This window comes from Perca flavescens, chromosome 12 (assembly GCF_004354835.1).
Source record: "Perca flavescens isolate YP-PL-M2 chromosome 12, PFLA_1.0, whole genome shotgun sequence".
NCBI lineage: Eukaryota > Metazoa > Chordata > Actinopteri > Perciformes > Percidae > Perca > Perca flavescens.
Window position 1 is genome coordinate 13,524,460 of NC_041342.1, and position 17,184 is coordinate 13,541,643.

At 38.5% G+C, this 17,184-nt stretch overlaps 3 protein-coding genes across 5 annotated transcripts in view; 1 reads left to right on the top strand and 2 right to left on the bottom strand.

Moving 5' to 3' along the window:
• kif1ab (kinesin family member 1Ab) overlaps positions 1-606 on the bottom strand; it is a 34,131-nt gene extending 33,525 nt beyond the window's left edge. For all 3 annotated transcript variants that reach the window (XM_028594439.1, XM_028594438.1, XM_028594436.1), the window contains exon 1: positions 555-606. The gene's annotated coding sequence lies outside the window, so the exon portion shown is untranslated. The remainder of the gene's footprint in view (positions 1-554) is intronic.
• Positions 2-2,904, top strand: thap4 (THAP domain containing 4). The gene is made up of 5 exons (XM_028594441.1): positions 2-140; positions 1,019-1,172; positions 1,396-1,505; positions 2,031-2,134; positions 2,335-2,904. The coding sequence occupies exons 1-5, from the start codon at positions 116-118 to the stop codon at positions 2,449-2,451; spliced, it is 510 nt and encodes a 169-aa protein (XP_028450242.1). The 5' UTR covers positions 2-115; the 3' UTR covers positions 2,452-2,904.
• A 1,035-nt stretch (positions 2,905-3,939) lies between these two features.
• On the bottom strand, positions 3,940-11,818 carry bokb (BCL2 family apoptosis regulator BOK b). The gene is made up of 5 exons (XM_028593479.1): positions 11,500-11,818; positions 10,761-11,104; positions 9,040-9,168; positions 6,022-6,185; positions 3,940-4,943 (listed from the first exon to the last, which is right to left on the bottom strand). Exons 2-5 carry the CDS (start codon positions 10,981-10,983, stop codon positions 4,818-4,820), a joined length of 642 nt encoding a protein of 213 aa, XP_028449280.1. The 5' UTR covers positions 10,984-11,104; positions 11,500-11,818; the 3' UTR covers positions 3,940-4,817.
• Positions 11,819-17,184: the final 5,366 nt, after the last annotated feature.

Below are 17,184 nucleotides of genomic sequence, written 5' to 3' on the forward strand. Positions count from 1 at the left end.
CGTATAATAAGTCACAGTAGCTCAACACTGTCGCAGTGTACTATTCATTTAACGTTAGTGACATTTAATCTTTTACTTCTGCCTGATTTTCTCCAGCTTGACTGCAGTTTTTTTAATGGCGTGTCCTGACAATCACACAGGTAGGATGTTGGTTACTTTTTAAATAAAAAACAAACATTGAATCGATATCAACTGTACTAGCTACAATGTCGCAGTGACCACAGGCTCAATTAAAACGCATTTAGTAGCTTTTAGCTAAATAATTTATTGAAATATGGGTCCTTTTAACACATAAACTCAAGCTTACCCTTGACTGTTCGGGAGTTTAATTTAACCTAATGTTATCTTTGAAAACGATAGTAACGTAAGCTAACTTTAGCTTCCATGATAGGAAACAAATTGCAACCACCACCGGGACAAAGTTGAGCTGTTCGTAATTAGTGACTTTTGAATATCAAAATGAGTGTTCATTTGTGTAATCGTCTTATTGATACTTAACGTTGCTGTGATAACTGCGTCTTGTTTGCAAATTGAGTGCGATATAAAACAGTCACCTTCCTCTGTATTTAGCCAGAGTCGTCTTCTTCTGCCTTATTTCGACCAAACCGTAGCACTACTGCCACCTACTGTTAAAAGTAGAGATAAGCAATCATAGTGCATTTTGATTTTAGACCCTCTGGTGCCTCGATCCACCATTTCCTTACCTCCCTGCTGCATACATACATGTATACATACATACATACATATTCTGTACATACATACACTGTACATACATACATACCCGTGAGATTTACAGTTACACTTTAGTCAGAATACAATAAGATACGTTTTACTCTGAATTATATAAAATTATCTATTCTTTGATAGTACAAGTTCAAACTCTGTGTTAATAATATCAATGTATTAAATATATTTCTTGGTGTTGGATCAAATCTGTGGTTTCACCCATCACAACCTCATATGGAATTTTTCATGATAATGCATTAAAAACTGTTTGTGTGTGTATTTTTGCCATCAGTGGAGTTGAACCCAGCCCTCCTCCCTCTAGACTGGCTTCTAGGTAGCTGGGAGTCAGATGAACCTGGAGAGGGATGTTTTACCTCCATAAAACCTTTCCGCTACATAGAGACACTGAACTTCAGCCATGTGGGACAACCAGTCATCAACTTCACGTAGGTTACTCTGTGAGCAATCAGACTTGAAAGATTAACACCAAGGTTGAAAAACAGTTTCCATGCTCTCTGTGGTTGAAAGTTTTCACGTGTGACCTACACCCAGCATCACTGATGGGTAAAATACCAGACCAAACAATCTACCAGCAGGAAATTTGCATCATGTGGACAGACTTCATCTTCAGTCTTCTGCTGATTCCTCGCTCTTTACTGTGTTTTACAGGTTCAATGCCTTCCATGCAGAGACCAAGAAGCCCCTGCACAGGGAGTGTGGCTTCATTCGAATGCAGCCGGGGGCCCTCAGAGTAGCGTTCATCATCGCACAAAACTCAGGTAGTTACATTCATGTCGCTGGAGGTCCTCGTTTTTGAAAATGATGCTCCTGCTTGTATTTCTGGAATATGTTATCATTTTGAAAGGATCTTCTAGATGTGCAGAGGCTGGATATGTAAAGGATTGTTGGACGCTTAATACGAACATACAAAATGTATCTCCCAACCTATTTTTTTGCATTCATTAAATAAGATGTGACTCAGAGCCATTGTGAAAGCATATTCCAGACATATGCAAAAACATGAATACGGTACTTGGCAATTACACTCCAAGTTTGTTTTACTTTTTGCTGTCTTTTGTTTTGCATTTAAAGGTAATAAATGATTCTCAAATTATTAACACGGTTTTAAAACAATTTCCATTGTAACATTTAGCTCATTGCTTTGATAAAATATAGGTCATTTTTTGTTACCAGTTTAAAATTAAATTGCGTATATGAGTTTTTTAATGGTTAACTTACTGTCTTGTCTACACGAACACACACACTTCACACATGTTTTGAGTCCAGTGTGTGTTTGTGTGCAGGTCTGGTGGAGATTGAGGAGGGAGAGCTGACAGCGCAGCGGCTGAACCTGCAGAGCCAGGCTCTGGCCAGAGTCTCTTTCGCCAGAGAGCCGCATGTACAGAAGGTAAAACTGGTTCTCTGATCATGCACTCATTGTTAATATTAATGGCTTAATTTAGTCGCTAAAATCAAATCTATGTAACATTACTGCCCACACAGTCCACAAAGCTGCACCGGAACATTTCTCCGGAACTTATTTTAGTCAATAAAATATTTTTGCTCCTTTTGTGTACGTGAACTCGCCTGCTCTCTTCCATCTTTCAGATTTCTAGAGTGATTCAGCTCCGACCAGATGGGAGGCTGGAGCAGACAGTTTCCATGGCAACAGACAACCAGCCAATGATGCAGCATTTGCACATTATCTACCGTCGGTCGTCTTGACCCAACAGGCTGTGAGGCTTCGTTTACATAGAAATACTTTGGTCAGGAAAGATAAATGTTGCTTAAAAAAGGGGCTTAAGCACTAATCATGGTTTAGTTAAATAATCATATAAACAGTTTGAGTTATGGTGTACTATTGTATTTATACATTACATACAGTAATAACTAGGCGTTGTTTATGCACTACAGTGAGACAGAAATATAGTTAATGTTACTGTTAAATAAAAAATGAAAAGGGAGTTTTCTTGTAAACAAACAAAAGTTATGTTTACATTAAGCAAAGTCTTGCATAGCCAGACCTAAAGAACGGCACAGAAGTCATTCTTAAAAAAGGAAGATGTGTTCGGAATTTTGCTGACCGGATATGGAAAAAGTTTGATCTATCAACTAGCTTCGCTACCTTCTTCGTTGCTCTGCCTGGTTGTAGCGCGATCCTATTACGTGCAGAGGGAATTTGAAAGACAACCGTTTTATCCCACCCCTCGGATTGAGCTCCATCAATGGAGAGTTCCCAGACCCAACATCTTGATGTGGGTCTGGCTTGTTAGGCTAGCATAAAAAATGAAAGAAATGTTTAAGTTAGGCTAGCATATTGCTGCAATTTCCACGAATCACCACCAGCTGTAGATCGGTGGAATAGAGTGAAACCACTACTAGAGGTCCAAAACTCCACAGTAAACCTTTGAATCTAAAAAAGATTTTGTATTGCACTAAATGGCCTTGGTTAAGTATGGGTGCTTGCGCTATCTTAATATTTATTGTCCAGATATTTAATCTTGGAGCTGTAAAGCTTATTAAGCACTGACGAATTAATGTTAAGTACAGTGTCCTCTTATCTTCAACTTTCATTACACTATTAGAAGATTGAAAGCTAAAGTGACTGCTATTGTTCTGGAGTCAATGGTCGGTTTATTGGTATACATATAGATGTTCATTTATGGGCTGCATTAAAAGAAATTAAAGTTATTTCACCTATTTCTTTACTTTGTCTTCATTTAGCCTATTTAAATACGTTAATGTTTTTAAGCTTCCTGTTCTGTCCTTGGATTTAATGTTTGAGTGTTCAACATGAATGACAATAATTCAGTGTACCTGTGTTATTGATGCTCCTGTAATGTTACAGCATCAAGTATACAATTCTGCAACCAGGTGCCTTTGTCTCTTTTTTTTTTGTAAGTATTTTTAGCTTTTATTATAGCAACACTATGTAACTTTTCCTGCTTCGGTTCCCCTACAGGTTGTCTCCATAGACTGTATATTAATATTAACAGTCTATGGTTGTCTCATTGGAACCCACCACTTCTGTCCCCCTACAGGTTGTCTCATTGGAACTACATCTGCAGCTAAAAGTTACATAGTGTTGCTTTAAAGAGTAACAGTAAATGAGTGGAAAGATGTGGAGTATGACATGCAACAAAAGCTCCAATTTAAACCCCTGTTGGACAACAGTGGGATGAAGTATCACAAAAGAATTTACATAAGTACATATTAAGATTTTTGTAAGTTTATTATGGGTTTTTAAATTAAAAACATCCAGACAGACCTTTATAAATTAACACTGTGAAAGTGACCGTCAAGCATACCACACAATCATCCTGAAGAGCCGCTGTCTTTATACTGCAGTGGCTTCAATTGATAAAGTCATAATCAAAATAGAAGAAGAAAAACATAAAAATAAAACTATTCAGTTTAAAAAAAAAAAAAAGGAACTCAATTTCACCAAAATATGTGGATGAAGTTCGTACCATTCTTCTGTCTTTAAGTTCTTTGGCAAACATTTCTTGGGCACTGGTGTCTAAAATCGCAGCAGAAAGTTTACTCATATTTGGGGAGAGGCACTGCTTGTGCTTTGGTGAAGTACAATAGTGTAAATCAGACTCACGAAAACTCACGGGACCCAGCCAGCTGAGCATCAATTTTCATTACATTCGTGGCTTTCACCTTTTCATTACTCCTTCAGAGATATTTTCTGAGACAAATGTCAAATCAAAGCATCAAACAGTTTATCTCAGCAGTTCAAACAACCTCACATTCAACCTGAACACCATCACACATCACAGTTACAACACTGGAGAAGCCTGGTTCACTGCACTGGTGTATGCAGTGTGAAAGTACGTAGAAGAGGTGGAGTGACACAAACTTGTTTCGTTGCCTTTTTTGCTCTAAAATATCACCGTGACTACTCTTTGGCTGAAGGGTAATCACGTATCCGACAACGAGATAACACAAACACAACGCTGATGAAACATTTGTTGACAGCCATTTAGTGACAGACCGATATCTGCGACCATCTCCACTCCATCGATTGTTGACAAGTCTGAGATTTAAATCTCATATCAATCAATGATGAGGACTCCTGTGCTGATTCAAGGTTCCTTCATGATGTAGACGTACATTGTAGTGAGGAAGTACTTCAGGGACTCGATGGCAGACGACAGCCAGTGGTGCTCAGGGGCAAGATCCTTCTTCACCACACATTTGGTAATCTCCGCCTGATAAAAGGAAATTCATATTTTAAAAATAAGACTACAATAAAAACATCAAGTAATAACTTTAATTATTTTTTTTAGCCAAATACAAATATAATTTGAGGAAACAGATGCACTTTTCAGGGGAAAAGAGTGTTTGTTTCCCCAAAACAAATTCAGGAAAAAAGGCAGCAATCCAGTGGTAAAAACGACTTAGCAGGTATAATGTTTACCATGTTCACCATTTTAGTCTAGCGTGTTAGCATGCTAATATTTAAATATTCATTTGAAACACAAAGTACAGCTGCGGCGGATGGGAATGGCATAGCTCCGCAGGTATTTGGACATTGACGAATTTAAATTCTGACCCAATGGTGGTAAACGGAGAGTTAAAGGATAACCAGTTATTACAATTCATTCTAAGGGGGATGTGAATGTACCAAATATTATGGCATGGTTATTCTTTCCCCTTTTTTTACATCACTGGAGTGCCACCTTCAATCTGACTTTGAGGAAACAAACACATCCCTAGTAGGCCTATGAATGACTGGCATTTATTTGGAATTATAATGGAATTTATTATACTGATTTGAGCATAACAAAATGTAACTGCTGCTTCAAAAATGCATTTTTTATTTTTTCAGTCTTTTACCCAAGAGAGGGCTACAGAAACATGTTATCACAATCAATATTATCACTGCAAAGCTTTGCATCGGATCAGCAAACAGGAACCAGCAGTATGTAAGGAAGAGCTCAATTTTCAGAGCCATAACTGGGCCCTTCTGAGCATGCCACATATTGTATGCAACTCCCTTCTAACTCGGACTACCAGAGCTTATAAAAACAAACTGAGTTCTGATCCTTAAACAAGATTGCCTAATCACAAAAGCAATGTGGTTGACCAGAAAGTTGCCAGTTTTAACCTTAAAAAAAAAAAAAAAAAAGATGGAAGCAGTGTTTTCTTTCTTCAATCTTGTTGTCAAATCAGAAACACTAATAATGCAGCAGGATGAATCATATAAAAATAAGAGAAAAAAAAAAAAAACATGATTTAGTAAGTGCAAATGGAAAACATAAAAATCCCTTCTGGATTTTCGCTTACCCATCCTCCTCGTCTTTTCAGCCAGGGAACCAGAAACTTGCGGACGAACTGGCCCAGACTGTCCACTAAGATGTGAACCGTGGTTGCATGACCCAGTCGGACACAATCGACTGCCAGGGCTCCGGCTACTGCGAACATCGATACCACTTTACCCCATGTTATACCTACAGCAAGAAAAACAGACATCACCGGGATATGTTTCATGTCTTTACCTTTGTCTATGATAGATGTGCAAGCCTGAATGGGAGATTTATGCTTCAGCAATTCAAGCTCATTTGATTGATTTAGTCTTGCAGTCACAGAACAGTTGTTTAGAATAGAATAGAATAGACTTTATTGTAAGGGGAAACTTGTCTTTAATAAGTGAAGAGCTAAGAGAAGCAAAAATATTCCACTATATCCAGAAGACCTGAGTTTCAATCCTCCATGGTGGCACAATTTCCTGACCAGAATCAGTAAACTGCCATACAGTATTTATCACAACGTAAACACTCCTTTTCCTGTTCTCATGGGTGCACATCACGTTCTCATCACCACCCACCTCCTGTCCATGGTGTCTCGGTTACATATTCTGTGATTTGACTCTAAACATGTGGGGCAGTCAGTGGACTTTGTACTGAAATAAATTGGAAATTTGAATCAACAAACCAATGTATTTGCGTTAATGTGGCTGATAAGACGTCTTACAGAGCAGTTATAAATGAAAGAGTGTTTTGCCTTTGCCTGGAGGTGGGTAAACACTGACTCAGATTCTACAGTGTGTGTGTGTGTGTGTGTGTGTGTGTGTGTGTGTGTGTGTGTGTGGGGGGGTGTCAACAGGTTCAGAAAATGATTTTGCATTCACTATTTTGAAGCAACCGAGATCTAAAAACGGAAAATTATTTTCTTTCGACCTAAACAACCCAGTCTAATAATTAATGGCATCCAGCCATTTCTAGGTTCAGTTTGCAGAGCAGCAGAGGCTGATATAACAACCATTAGTGATGCAGTGCAGGGCCTAATGGCATTAGCCTCCTTAGGCCAGCTTCCATTGTCATCGCTGACCTAAAGTGTCTTACTGTGGCTATAAGGGGAAAGAGCGAGCTCTGAGCAAGCTTAAATGAGATAACTGTCCATGGAAGCTGTCAGAGCACGTCACATCTTACTCCCTACTGAGAAACAGACCAAGAATAGAGACAAGATTGTCAGGGATAAAGCTGGAGGAGAGGACGGTGGAAAGAGGAAGAACAGAAGTGGGAGGCAAGCGAAGATAGATGAAGGAGAGACAAGCCATTTTGATTTTACTGAGGGAGACCACAGTACAGACCACTGCTGAACCGCTTCTAAAGAAAATATGTGGTTATGACACATAGATCCAGTGGACTTACCATTCCTTTGTGTCATGTTAAGCTCTTGGAGGCATAATAATGAATAACAAAAAGCTACATAAGTCATGATAGAACAAATTCCGGTTAGCAGGAAAAATAAACTTAGATGCACGTTTCTATTTATATTCAGGTTTCAATCCGTCCCAGAAGGCAGGGGCAGCCTGGGTTCACCAGTTTGTTATTCTTCAGGACGAATCCCACGCTGTTTCCAAAAAGACATCCTTGTGACGTCTAAATAAGCACAAATTTAGCCAGAACACGGTCATGAAAATTACATTAAGCGAGTCCATTTTTTATCTTTCCTGGAAACATGACAAATTATAGTTGCTCGTCACACTGCGGCCAGACAATTTAATCTATCCCAAAGGCTCACACGGAGGACATATTGTTAATCTGTTGTCTAGGCAACTTGAAACAAGTCCAACAGCCAGCACAACCAAGTTCTAGTCGATACTGACAAAACTGAATTCCTTTCTCAAGATCAAGACAGAACAAAGCATTTAAGCTCTTTGAGGCTGTACACAGTGCTATTTGAGCTAAATGTTAACATCAGCATGCTAACATGCTCACAATGACAAAGTTAACATACTGATGTTCAGCAGGGGTCATGTTTACCGTGTTCACCATGTTAGTTTTGTGTGTTACCATTTGCTTATGGAGATTATCATTAGTTTGGCAAGAATAACCCAAATTATCGGACAAGGTGAAATGTTGACCTGATGATGACACAAGCTGAAAAGCTAAAGGATCATTGAAGGGATTTTAATTCATCCTATGCAGGAGTCAGGACACAAATTTCATGGACACAAATTTCATGGCAAACCATACAACAGCTGTCGAGACATTTTACCCAAAACCACCAATGATGGAAGTAATGTCAGGGGATAACCAAAGTCAGTAGGATTCATTCTCCTACAACCATGAATGTCTGAACCAAATTACATGACAATCCATCAGGTAGCTGTTGAGATATTTCAGTGTGGACCAAAGTGGGGTACCGACTGAACCACAGGCCGACATCAACGTCCCTACAGTGATGCCGCTAGCATGGCTACAAAGTTTTAGAACACCCAACAATGTCTGCAAACGACATTTACAACAACAAAAACCTAAAAAGGCCTTCATCATGATCCAACCCCTTATCATAAGGGCTGTACTAAGTCCGGGTTACCAAAAACTACAAGAGTCCTGAAAAAAAAGCAGAAGCAGGTATTTCTTGAGCCATACAATGCCTAAATTAAAAACGAAAGGTAAAGAAGAATATAGTATTGTTCTAATAATAAGGCACTAAACTTAATATTAATACTTAATCTAATCCATAAGAATCTATACCCTCAAACTATCAATGAATCAGTGTCTAAACTTGGTGACTCTAAAAATCTGTGGGAGAAATTATGTGTTTTAGATGAAGTCACGCTCCACTTACTTATGATCCACACCCACTCGCTCTCACTAAAAGCACCTCTCAGCTAAAAAGGGCCTGAGAGAAACTGCACAGTCACACCTGTTACTGTTTTCACAGTAACTGCCTTCATCAGTTGTCTGAGACACTGCAGAAGTCTAAATCACTTTCTGTGCTGGCTTTGGATTGGATGGCATACAGTGTGCAACATCATCATCTTCGTCATCACCTTCAGCAACAGCCGTGTACCTGTTGAGAAGATCTCTGTTGCCACGCCGATGAAGGCATCTGAAACCATACTCTCCATGGCAACAGAGATGTTGAGTTGCCGTGCCACGTTCCTGTACAAATAGGGCTGTATACACTCCAGCTCGTCGCCTAGGTAACAGAGAGAGAGAGCACAGACAAAAACGGAGAGAAGCATCATAAGTCTGTTAGGAAGACTGCAGTTTAAACCAATTATTTAAACGTTATACAAACTATTATACAATCCAACCATTCAACTGATTTAAACAATTTACTTTGTTCTGCTGGTGGAGGGTCACTCAGATGTCAGGATGTTAAAGTAAAACATGCAGGTCTCTTAAACAGACGGCTGGCACTTCAGCTGCTGTGTTAAGTGAGTCAAGTCCTCCAGATGTAATCACTTAGTTCAAGACACACACACACATTACATGTCATTTAGCTGACGCTTTTATCCAAAGCGACTTACAATTGCTACATATGTCAGAGGTCGCACGCCTCTGGAGCAACTAAGGGTTAAGTGTCTTGCTCAGGGACACATTGGTTGATGTATCGCAGCGGGAATCGAACCCGGGTCTACCGCACCAAAGGCATGCATCATATCCACTGCGTGCGTACACACACACACACACACACACACACACACACACACACACACACACACACACACACACACACACACACACACACACACACACACACACACACACACACACACACACACACACACACACACACACACACACACACACACACACACACACACAATCTATGATATACAGTGTATAGTGCAGTATGTGTAAATCGTCCAGTCTGAGGAGTTATTCAGTCTAGTTTCTTATATTTTATGTGTATACATTTTCTTTTCCCATCTCTCAGCATACCATTATCTAAAAGTATATTAGCAACTCTGTATTTTAGACCCAAGAGCAGTTCATACTGATCATATCACCGTCACAGCAGTCAGCTCACACAAATAATGAGAATGTATTTATCGCTTTGAAAGCAATGATTGGATCAATCCGTGCAAGATGGGAGAGCATTTCCTTTCCAGTGTTCAGAACTCAAGTCTGCAGCTTTCCTAATTTTCTCTAGGAAATGCACACAATAAACTTAATTTTGAGAGTTGTTGGTACAGGTAAGCACTGTTATATGGAATTTGCATTTTGCCAAGAGGACCCAAACAACATTTTGCAAAGTCTCAAATCCAATACATTTATTGAATATAACTGATCATTTGTCCTGCTCCTCCTATTTTATTGTATATTGCAAGAATTATTACCTCCACCAAGGAGGCATATTTTCACTTCTACCTGTTAGTTTTCAGTACAATATCTCAAAATCTTCCTGGCGTATTTCATATTTCAAATCAATTTGATGGAAAGCTTAAAGATTTCTTAACATTACGAGAAATATTGAAAAACTATATTTTCTCATTAACTTCTGCATTTACAAACATCCATCACTAAGCATATTTTGAGACCCAGACCCAATGAAAACTACATTCAGAGCAGATGAAAATGCCCTTAAATTATTTATTAAGATTATCTTAATAATCAAAAATACTTAGAAATAAATTCTGACAACTATGCTACCTTTCCTGGGGTATGCACTTCTGAGCTAGTTAAAAGCATTGTGTTGAAACTAATGCGGCCACTTCTTCTTATTTGAGCTAAAGAACACAGAAAGTATACTATTATTTAACTCAAGACTTAACTTTCTCTTACCAAGACAGAGAAGCACCAAAGACACCTCAGCGAGTGCTGCATTTGAGGGAGAGAGGTTGAGTTCAATTTTGGACCATCCCAGTCCATTCTGGTTGAGTCTGGACAGTATGTAGTCCCTGCACAAGGCTTTAGACTGGGACACCAGCTCCTTCTCAGTCAACGATCGGTCAAACACATCCAGGACATCTGAAGCAAACACAGAGGACCGCCGCAGGACCTCCATGTCCTACTGCAGGGAGATCAGGGTCAGAGAGAGTCTGACCTCTTGGGATCAGAGGAGTCTCAGTGTGTCCTCTGTTTTAATCCCAGAGGAACAAAGTTCAGCGATGGAGACAATATGGCAGCTGTGAGGACAGAAAACCCTTATTTAGAGGCAGCTATAGAGAGATTGGTTGACATGAATTACATCCCATCCCATACATAAGACCACAAACTTACATAAGAATATGATGGAGGCGTTATTATTGTGAGTCACACGGTGGGATAGTCAAGATTGTGCTACATATCTTGGATTATGCAACATCAAGCTGATACCAAAATATGATAAGGGAAATATTTAGCTGTTAGGACAGCAACAACCCAATATCTGGATTTGAGGCTAAACTGTATAAAGCATACATTTGTCAGTGCAACATTTAGTAACCTGATAAATAGAATATATTTGAGATATAGGCCTATCTTAAAATATGGATGTATCAATAATTTAGGCTGTTGCACGCAAAGAACAAGCCACGCTTACCTTCAGCGTTGTATCCACATTGAGTCCCCGCTTCTGATATGACAAAGGGGATTTTTCCAATCAATTAATCAGAAACCTTTCGGTTCTCTGTAGTGTTTCCCAGCCAAGAGAGCCCGAACGTGACAGCAACACAGCTAGTCTACTCTCACAAGTCACTTTTTCTATCATTAGGAAACCACTGGGCGAAGTTCTACCTCAGGTCACATTCCTAAGGAGATCTCAGTGTCTGCTCGGTCCACTTGTTTCCCTATCTGAGCAGAGGCACGCAGTTAGAGGACGCCTACCTGTTGGGTTGTTCCACTTTCCCATTGGTGCTCAATAGGTGCGTTGGTTTCAGAGTCAGGAAAAGCCCGGAGGAGGAGTTTGACGCCCCGCCTCCCAGCAACTAAACGAGATAATCTTCACACGGGGGACAGAGTGATCCAAATCAACTGCGTCGATATTTTCATTCACAAATCTGGGCAGTTTTTATAGGTCTTATCTTCTTCTTTTTTTTGCTATGGATCCTCTTGTTAGTCTGACTAATGTTAAAAAAAGCTCAAAGTTACATTTTCATGCCATGGGACCTTCAACTTGTGCAGCCAGACCAAACTCCAGCTCATAGAAAGAAAGTAAATATGCTCCCCGAACTGTTTTTTTATTTATTTATTAGGCTTTAAGTGCTTTTAGAGTGAGTGAGTGAAATGGGCTTTCCCAGTAGGCCTACAGGTGTAGGCTACATAACTGTACAGATGACCTCCTCCCAGAGTTATGTGTTCCTTGCTGACGCCAAAAGAGTCGCACCTTTTATCCCGCCCAGAGCAGGTGTTCCACTCTGCACTTATATAGCCTAGGCCTACTGACTGACTGGCTGAGACAAAGGGATTTCTGATGCTCCATGTATGAAGCAGTTTTATTGTTTTGTTGTTGTATTGTAGCTATTCTATTGTTGTTGTATTGTCACATTTTTTTATTATACAAAATACAAACATTTATATGTAGAGTATTTTAATGATATGTGGTATAATGTCTATAATAGGCTAAGTTCTGCTGTTGTTGTTGTTGTTGTCGGTGGTATTATAGTTGTCTGTTTATATATCTAAAGATTGCTGTATGGCACATGATTACTTTCTAGACTATTAAATATCTAGCCTATCAATAAAAGTTCATCCTTTTGGCGCCCCATACTGTAGATCTTGTACATCTACACCTATTATTAGGTTAAATTTTATATATATATATATATATATATATATATATATATATATATATATATATATATATATATATATATATATATATATATATATATATAGTTAAGTGTTTGGCCGCTGAGTGTCGCTGTTACTCACTTTACTGCTGAGGCCAACATTGTGGTTTCCTGGTTCATTAAAAAAAAAAAAAAAAAAACTAAAAGAAGGCGATATTAACCCTTGTGTGGTGTTCGGGTCTGTGGGACCCGTTTTCAATGTTTGCTAAAAGAAAAAGTTATTGTAGTTATTGCTATTTATTATTTCTTCTAACTCAAACTCATTGGCCTTGGCTCATTTTCTGTGTAGAACATAAAAAATAACTTATTTTCATTGACAGCACACGGTACAACCAATCTTGTTTCTATTTTTTATACCTTTTTTATAATTGAATTTCCTTGTTTTCTCCAAAAAACGAAAATGATCATAGGATCATAAATGTGATCTCACAGGGTTAAAGGTCAAATATGAACCATAAATGATGTATATATTATTGGTAATTGAGCTAAAGTAAACATCTGTTAAGTATTTTTACATAAATCTTTATGGCTGTATTGATTTAAAAGCCTTATAATGTGGTGGGTGAACCAGACCTGGGAACATTGGCTGTGTAACAAAAATATGAACACCACACAAGGGTTAAATGTTTCTGAGCTGATGTGGTCATTTCTTCATGTTTGTCTCCTGGGACAGATTCAGCCTCTTATCAATATACTAATAAAACACAATAATATTTGCAAGTAGTGTTGATGATAAACAGTGGTGTGCCGTGTATTTTACACCTGGGCCTTCAGTACTATCCTACAGCTATTAAATCACCTTTGAATAACCTCACCACGACACTAGGACATTACCGTGTGGAATAACGTGATTTATTACAAGGCTCAACACCTGAAGTCTAAATGAATGGAATTACCAAAGAAACCAAAACAAACCCACTACAACTGGTCATATTTACTCATACGGTGAGGACAAAGCAACCAAAAACACAAATAACAGCATCAGCAATCAACAGGCCTCCCCACAAATTCCAGCCAAGCAGCGGGGGCTTAACACACGTCACCACACACACACAAAGGCACAGCGGCCACTGCCACTGCTCAAATCTTTAACACCTAAAGCAAGCGGTAATAGTTAATAAAATAGTTTCACTAAAATGCAGAAAAATCCATTAAACTTACCAAAAGTTGCTCATGAACAAGTATGTGTGTATATATATACATATATACATTAGAAATGAATATATAGGCCTTTAATTATAAAATCTCTTGGCCAGCAGGAAGGCCTTGCTGGCCCTGACGGCCCACCTCTGATGATAAATAGTTACTTTTAACCATAGTCTGATCCTTGTTCTCAGTGTTACAGTGATAGGAGTCACACAGATCATGGAAAACAGAGAAACACATTCAACTTAAAGGGACAGTTCACCACAAAATCAAGAATATATATATATATTTGTCTTCTTACCTGTAGAGCTGTTCAGTCTAGATAGTTTTGGTGTGAGTTGCCCACTGTTGGAGATATGTGCCGTAGAAATGTCTGCTTTCTAACAATATAATGGAACTCGGCTTGTGGTGTTCAAAGCCCCAAAAAAATAGCAAACATTTGAAAAACTCAACAGCAATGGCTTTCATCCAGAAATCATGACCCAGTTACTCAAGATAATTCACAGACCGAGTTGTGAACAGTTTTATGTAGAAACAATGGTAAAAAGAAAATAGTTGATTTGGGGGTGAACTGCCCTTTAAGTATGAAACATTTACTTTTTTATGACCTTTTCCCTGCCAGCAGCAGTGTCTCCACAAGCTTGTCTGGACCAGAAATGTTCTACATAAATACTAGCTTAATTAATTCAATACAAAATCCTTCCTGACTAAAAACACAGAAACAATCTGTTTGATTTGTTACACTGACAACAGTTTATAAGTATATATATATATATATATATATATATATATATATATATATATATATATATATATATATATATATATATACAGTGAGGAAAATAAGTATTTGAACACCCTGCTATTTTGCAAGTTCTCCCACTTAGAAATAATGGAGGGGTCTGAAATTGTCATCGTAGGTGCATGTCCACTGTGAGAGACATAATCTAAAAAAAAAATCCAGAAATCACAATATATGATTTTTTAACTATTTATTTGTATGATACAGCTGCAAATAAGTATTTGAACACCTGAGAAAATCAATGTTAATATTTGGTACAGTAGCCTTTGTAGTACAGAGGTCAAACGTTTCCTGTAGTTTTTCACCAGGTTTGCACACACTGGAGGAGGGATTTTGGCCCACTCCTCCACACAGATCTTCTCTAGATCAGTCAGGTTTCTGGACTGTCGCTGAAAAACACGGAGTTTGAGCTCCCTCCAAAGATTCTCTATTGGGTTTAGGTCTGGGGACTGGCTAGGCCAGGCCAGAACCTTGATATGCTTCTTACAGAGCCACTCCTTGGTTATCCTGGCTGTGTGCTTCAGGTCATTGTCATGTTGGAAGACCCAGCCTCGACCCATCTTCAATGCTCTAACTGAGGGAAGGAGGTTGTTCCCCAAAATCTCGCAATACATGGCCCCAGTCATCCTCTCCTTAATACAGTGCAGTCGCCCTGTCCCATGTGCAGAGAAACACCCCCAAAGCATGATGCTACCACCCCCATGCTTCACAGTAGGGATGGTGTTCTTGGGATGGTACTCATCATTCTTCTTCCTCCAAACACGGTTAGTGGAATTATGACCAAAAAGTTCTATTTTGGTCTCATCTGACCACATGACTTTCTCCCATGACTCCTCTGGATCATCCAAATGGTCATTGGCAAACTTAAGACGGGCCTTGACATGTGCTGGTTTAAGCAGGGGAACCTTCTGTGCCATGCATGATTTCAAACCATGACATCTTAGTGTATTACCAACAGTAACCATGGAAACGGTGGTCCCAGCTCTTTTCAGGTCATTGACCAGCTCCTCCCGTGTAGTTCTGGGCTGATTTCTCACCTTTCTTAGGATCATTGAGACCCCACGAGGTGAGATCTTGCATGGAGCCCCAGTCCGAGGGAGATTGACAGTCATGTTTAGCTTCTTCCATTTTCTAATGATTGCTCCAAAAGTGGACCTTTTTTCACCAAGCTGCTTGGCAATTTCCCCGTAGCCCTATATATATATATATAATTAACACCACATTTTGTAAACATTTAGAACTGATTTGCCTTTGACATAGTGGTAATGTTTTATACTTCATGTGGAGCTATACTTTCTTCACTAAGCACTAGAAAAAGCAATATAAAGTAGTATTACTTTGAATAGTTCTGGTGTCTTATTTTCTATTTTATATATATATATATATATATATATATAGTACATTTTATTTTCACACGTTTTCTATACAATTGTACATAGCGCAACAGTGCTGCCATGTACATAAATACACAAATATACAGCACAATATACATTACCTACACAAACGTCTTCTACCCACTCCCCACCCTCCCCAATCCCCATGCATCCTCACAACCTATCCGTACAAGTATACATTTGGAGTAAAGTGAGCCTACATTTTGCCGCCCACAAACAAAAAGACAAGGAAGGGTATATCCTACATACAGACAAAATGCTACATAAAGAAGCATAAGAACAGAAAGAAAAAAAGAAAAAAGAAAACATATATAAAATGAAAAAGTTAAATAAAAAAAATAGATAGTTAAATACAGGCAAGTCATTTAGTTATCCTCAAGGTAGCACTACACCTCTTCTCAGTCCACTGCAGAAACCTCATCAAAATAGTCCATGAAAGATCCCCAGGTAGAATAGAATTCTCTCACGTTTCCTCTGAGTGAGTATTTCATCTATTTTCTATATTTATGTTTTGACTGCTGCAGTACTTTGCTCTATGCTTATTGTTATTTACATTTTTTTATTTGGATGCACCAAACACACCAAGGCAACTTCAATGCAAGGGAAAACTTATTTGGGCAATAAATCTCATTCTGATTCTGATATTTTTTCTTATAACTAACCTTGATTTCACAACGTGTAAATCATTGTGACTCATACTGAAAATAATTCATTCATTCAATAATAACAATATTATAATATCACTAAGGTCAAACCTGCAATCTCTGTTTTTTGGATGGTCCATCAATTTATTTAAATTGGCACTTAGAACCTGTTGATATTTCTTCATAAAATCGACAAACTATTTATAGACGAGTGCTTTATAAAGTCCAGAATGAATGAATTACTACATTTCAAGTGTCTGAATAAGTGTTCTTAAGCAAAGTTAAACAACAAAATATCAAAACTCAAAACCGTCATGTTATTAGAAGACTGAAAAGCTGTCCTGAGATGGTGATGTTTCAGTAATTAGCATGCTAATGGGGGAGTTTCTATGTGATCCTGTTAAAAGAAAAGTGGGCCTAGAAAAGAAAACATCACCCTCCTTTGAGTCA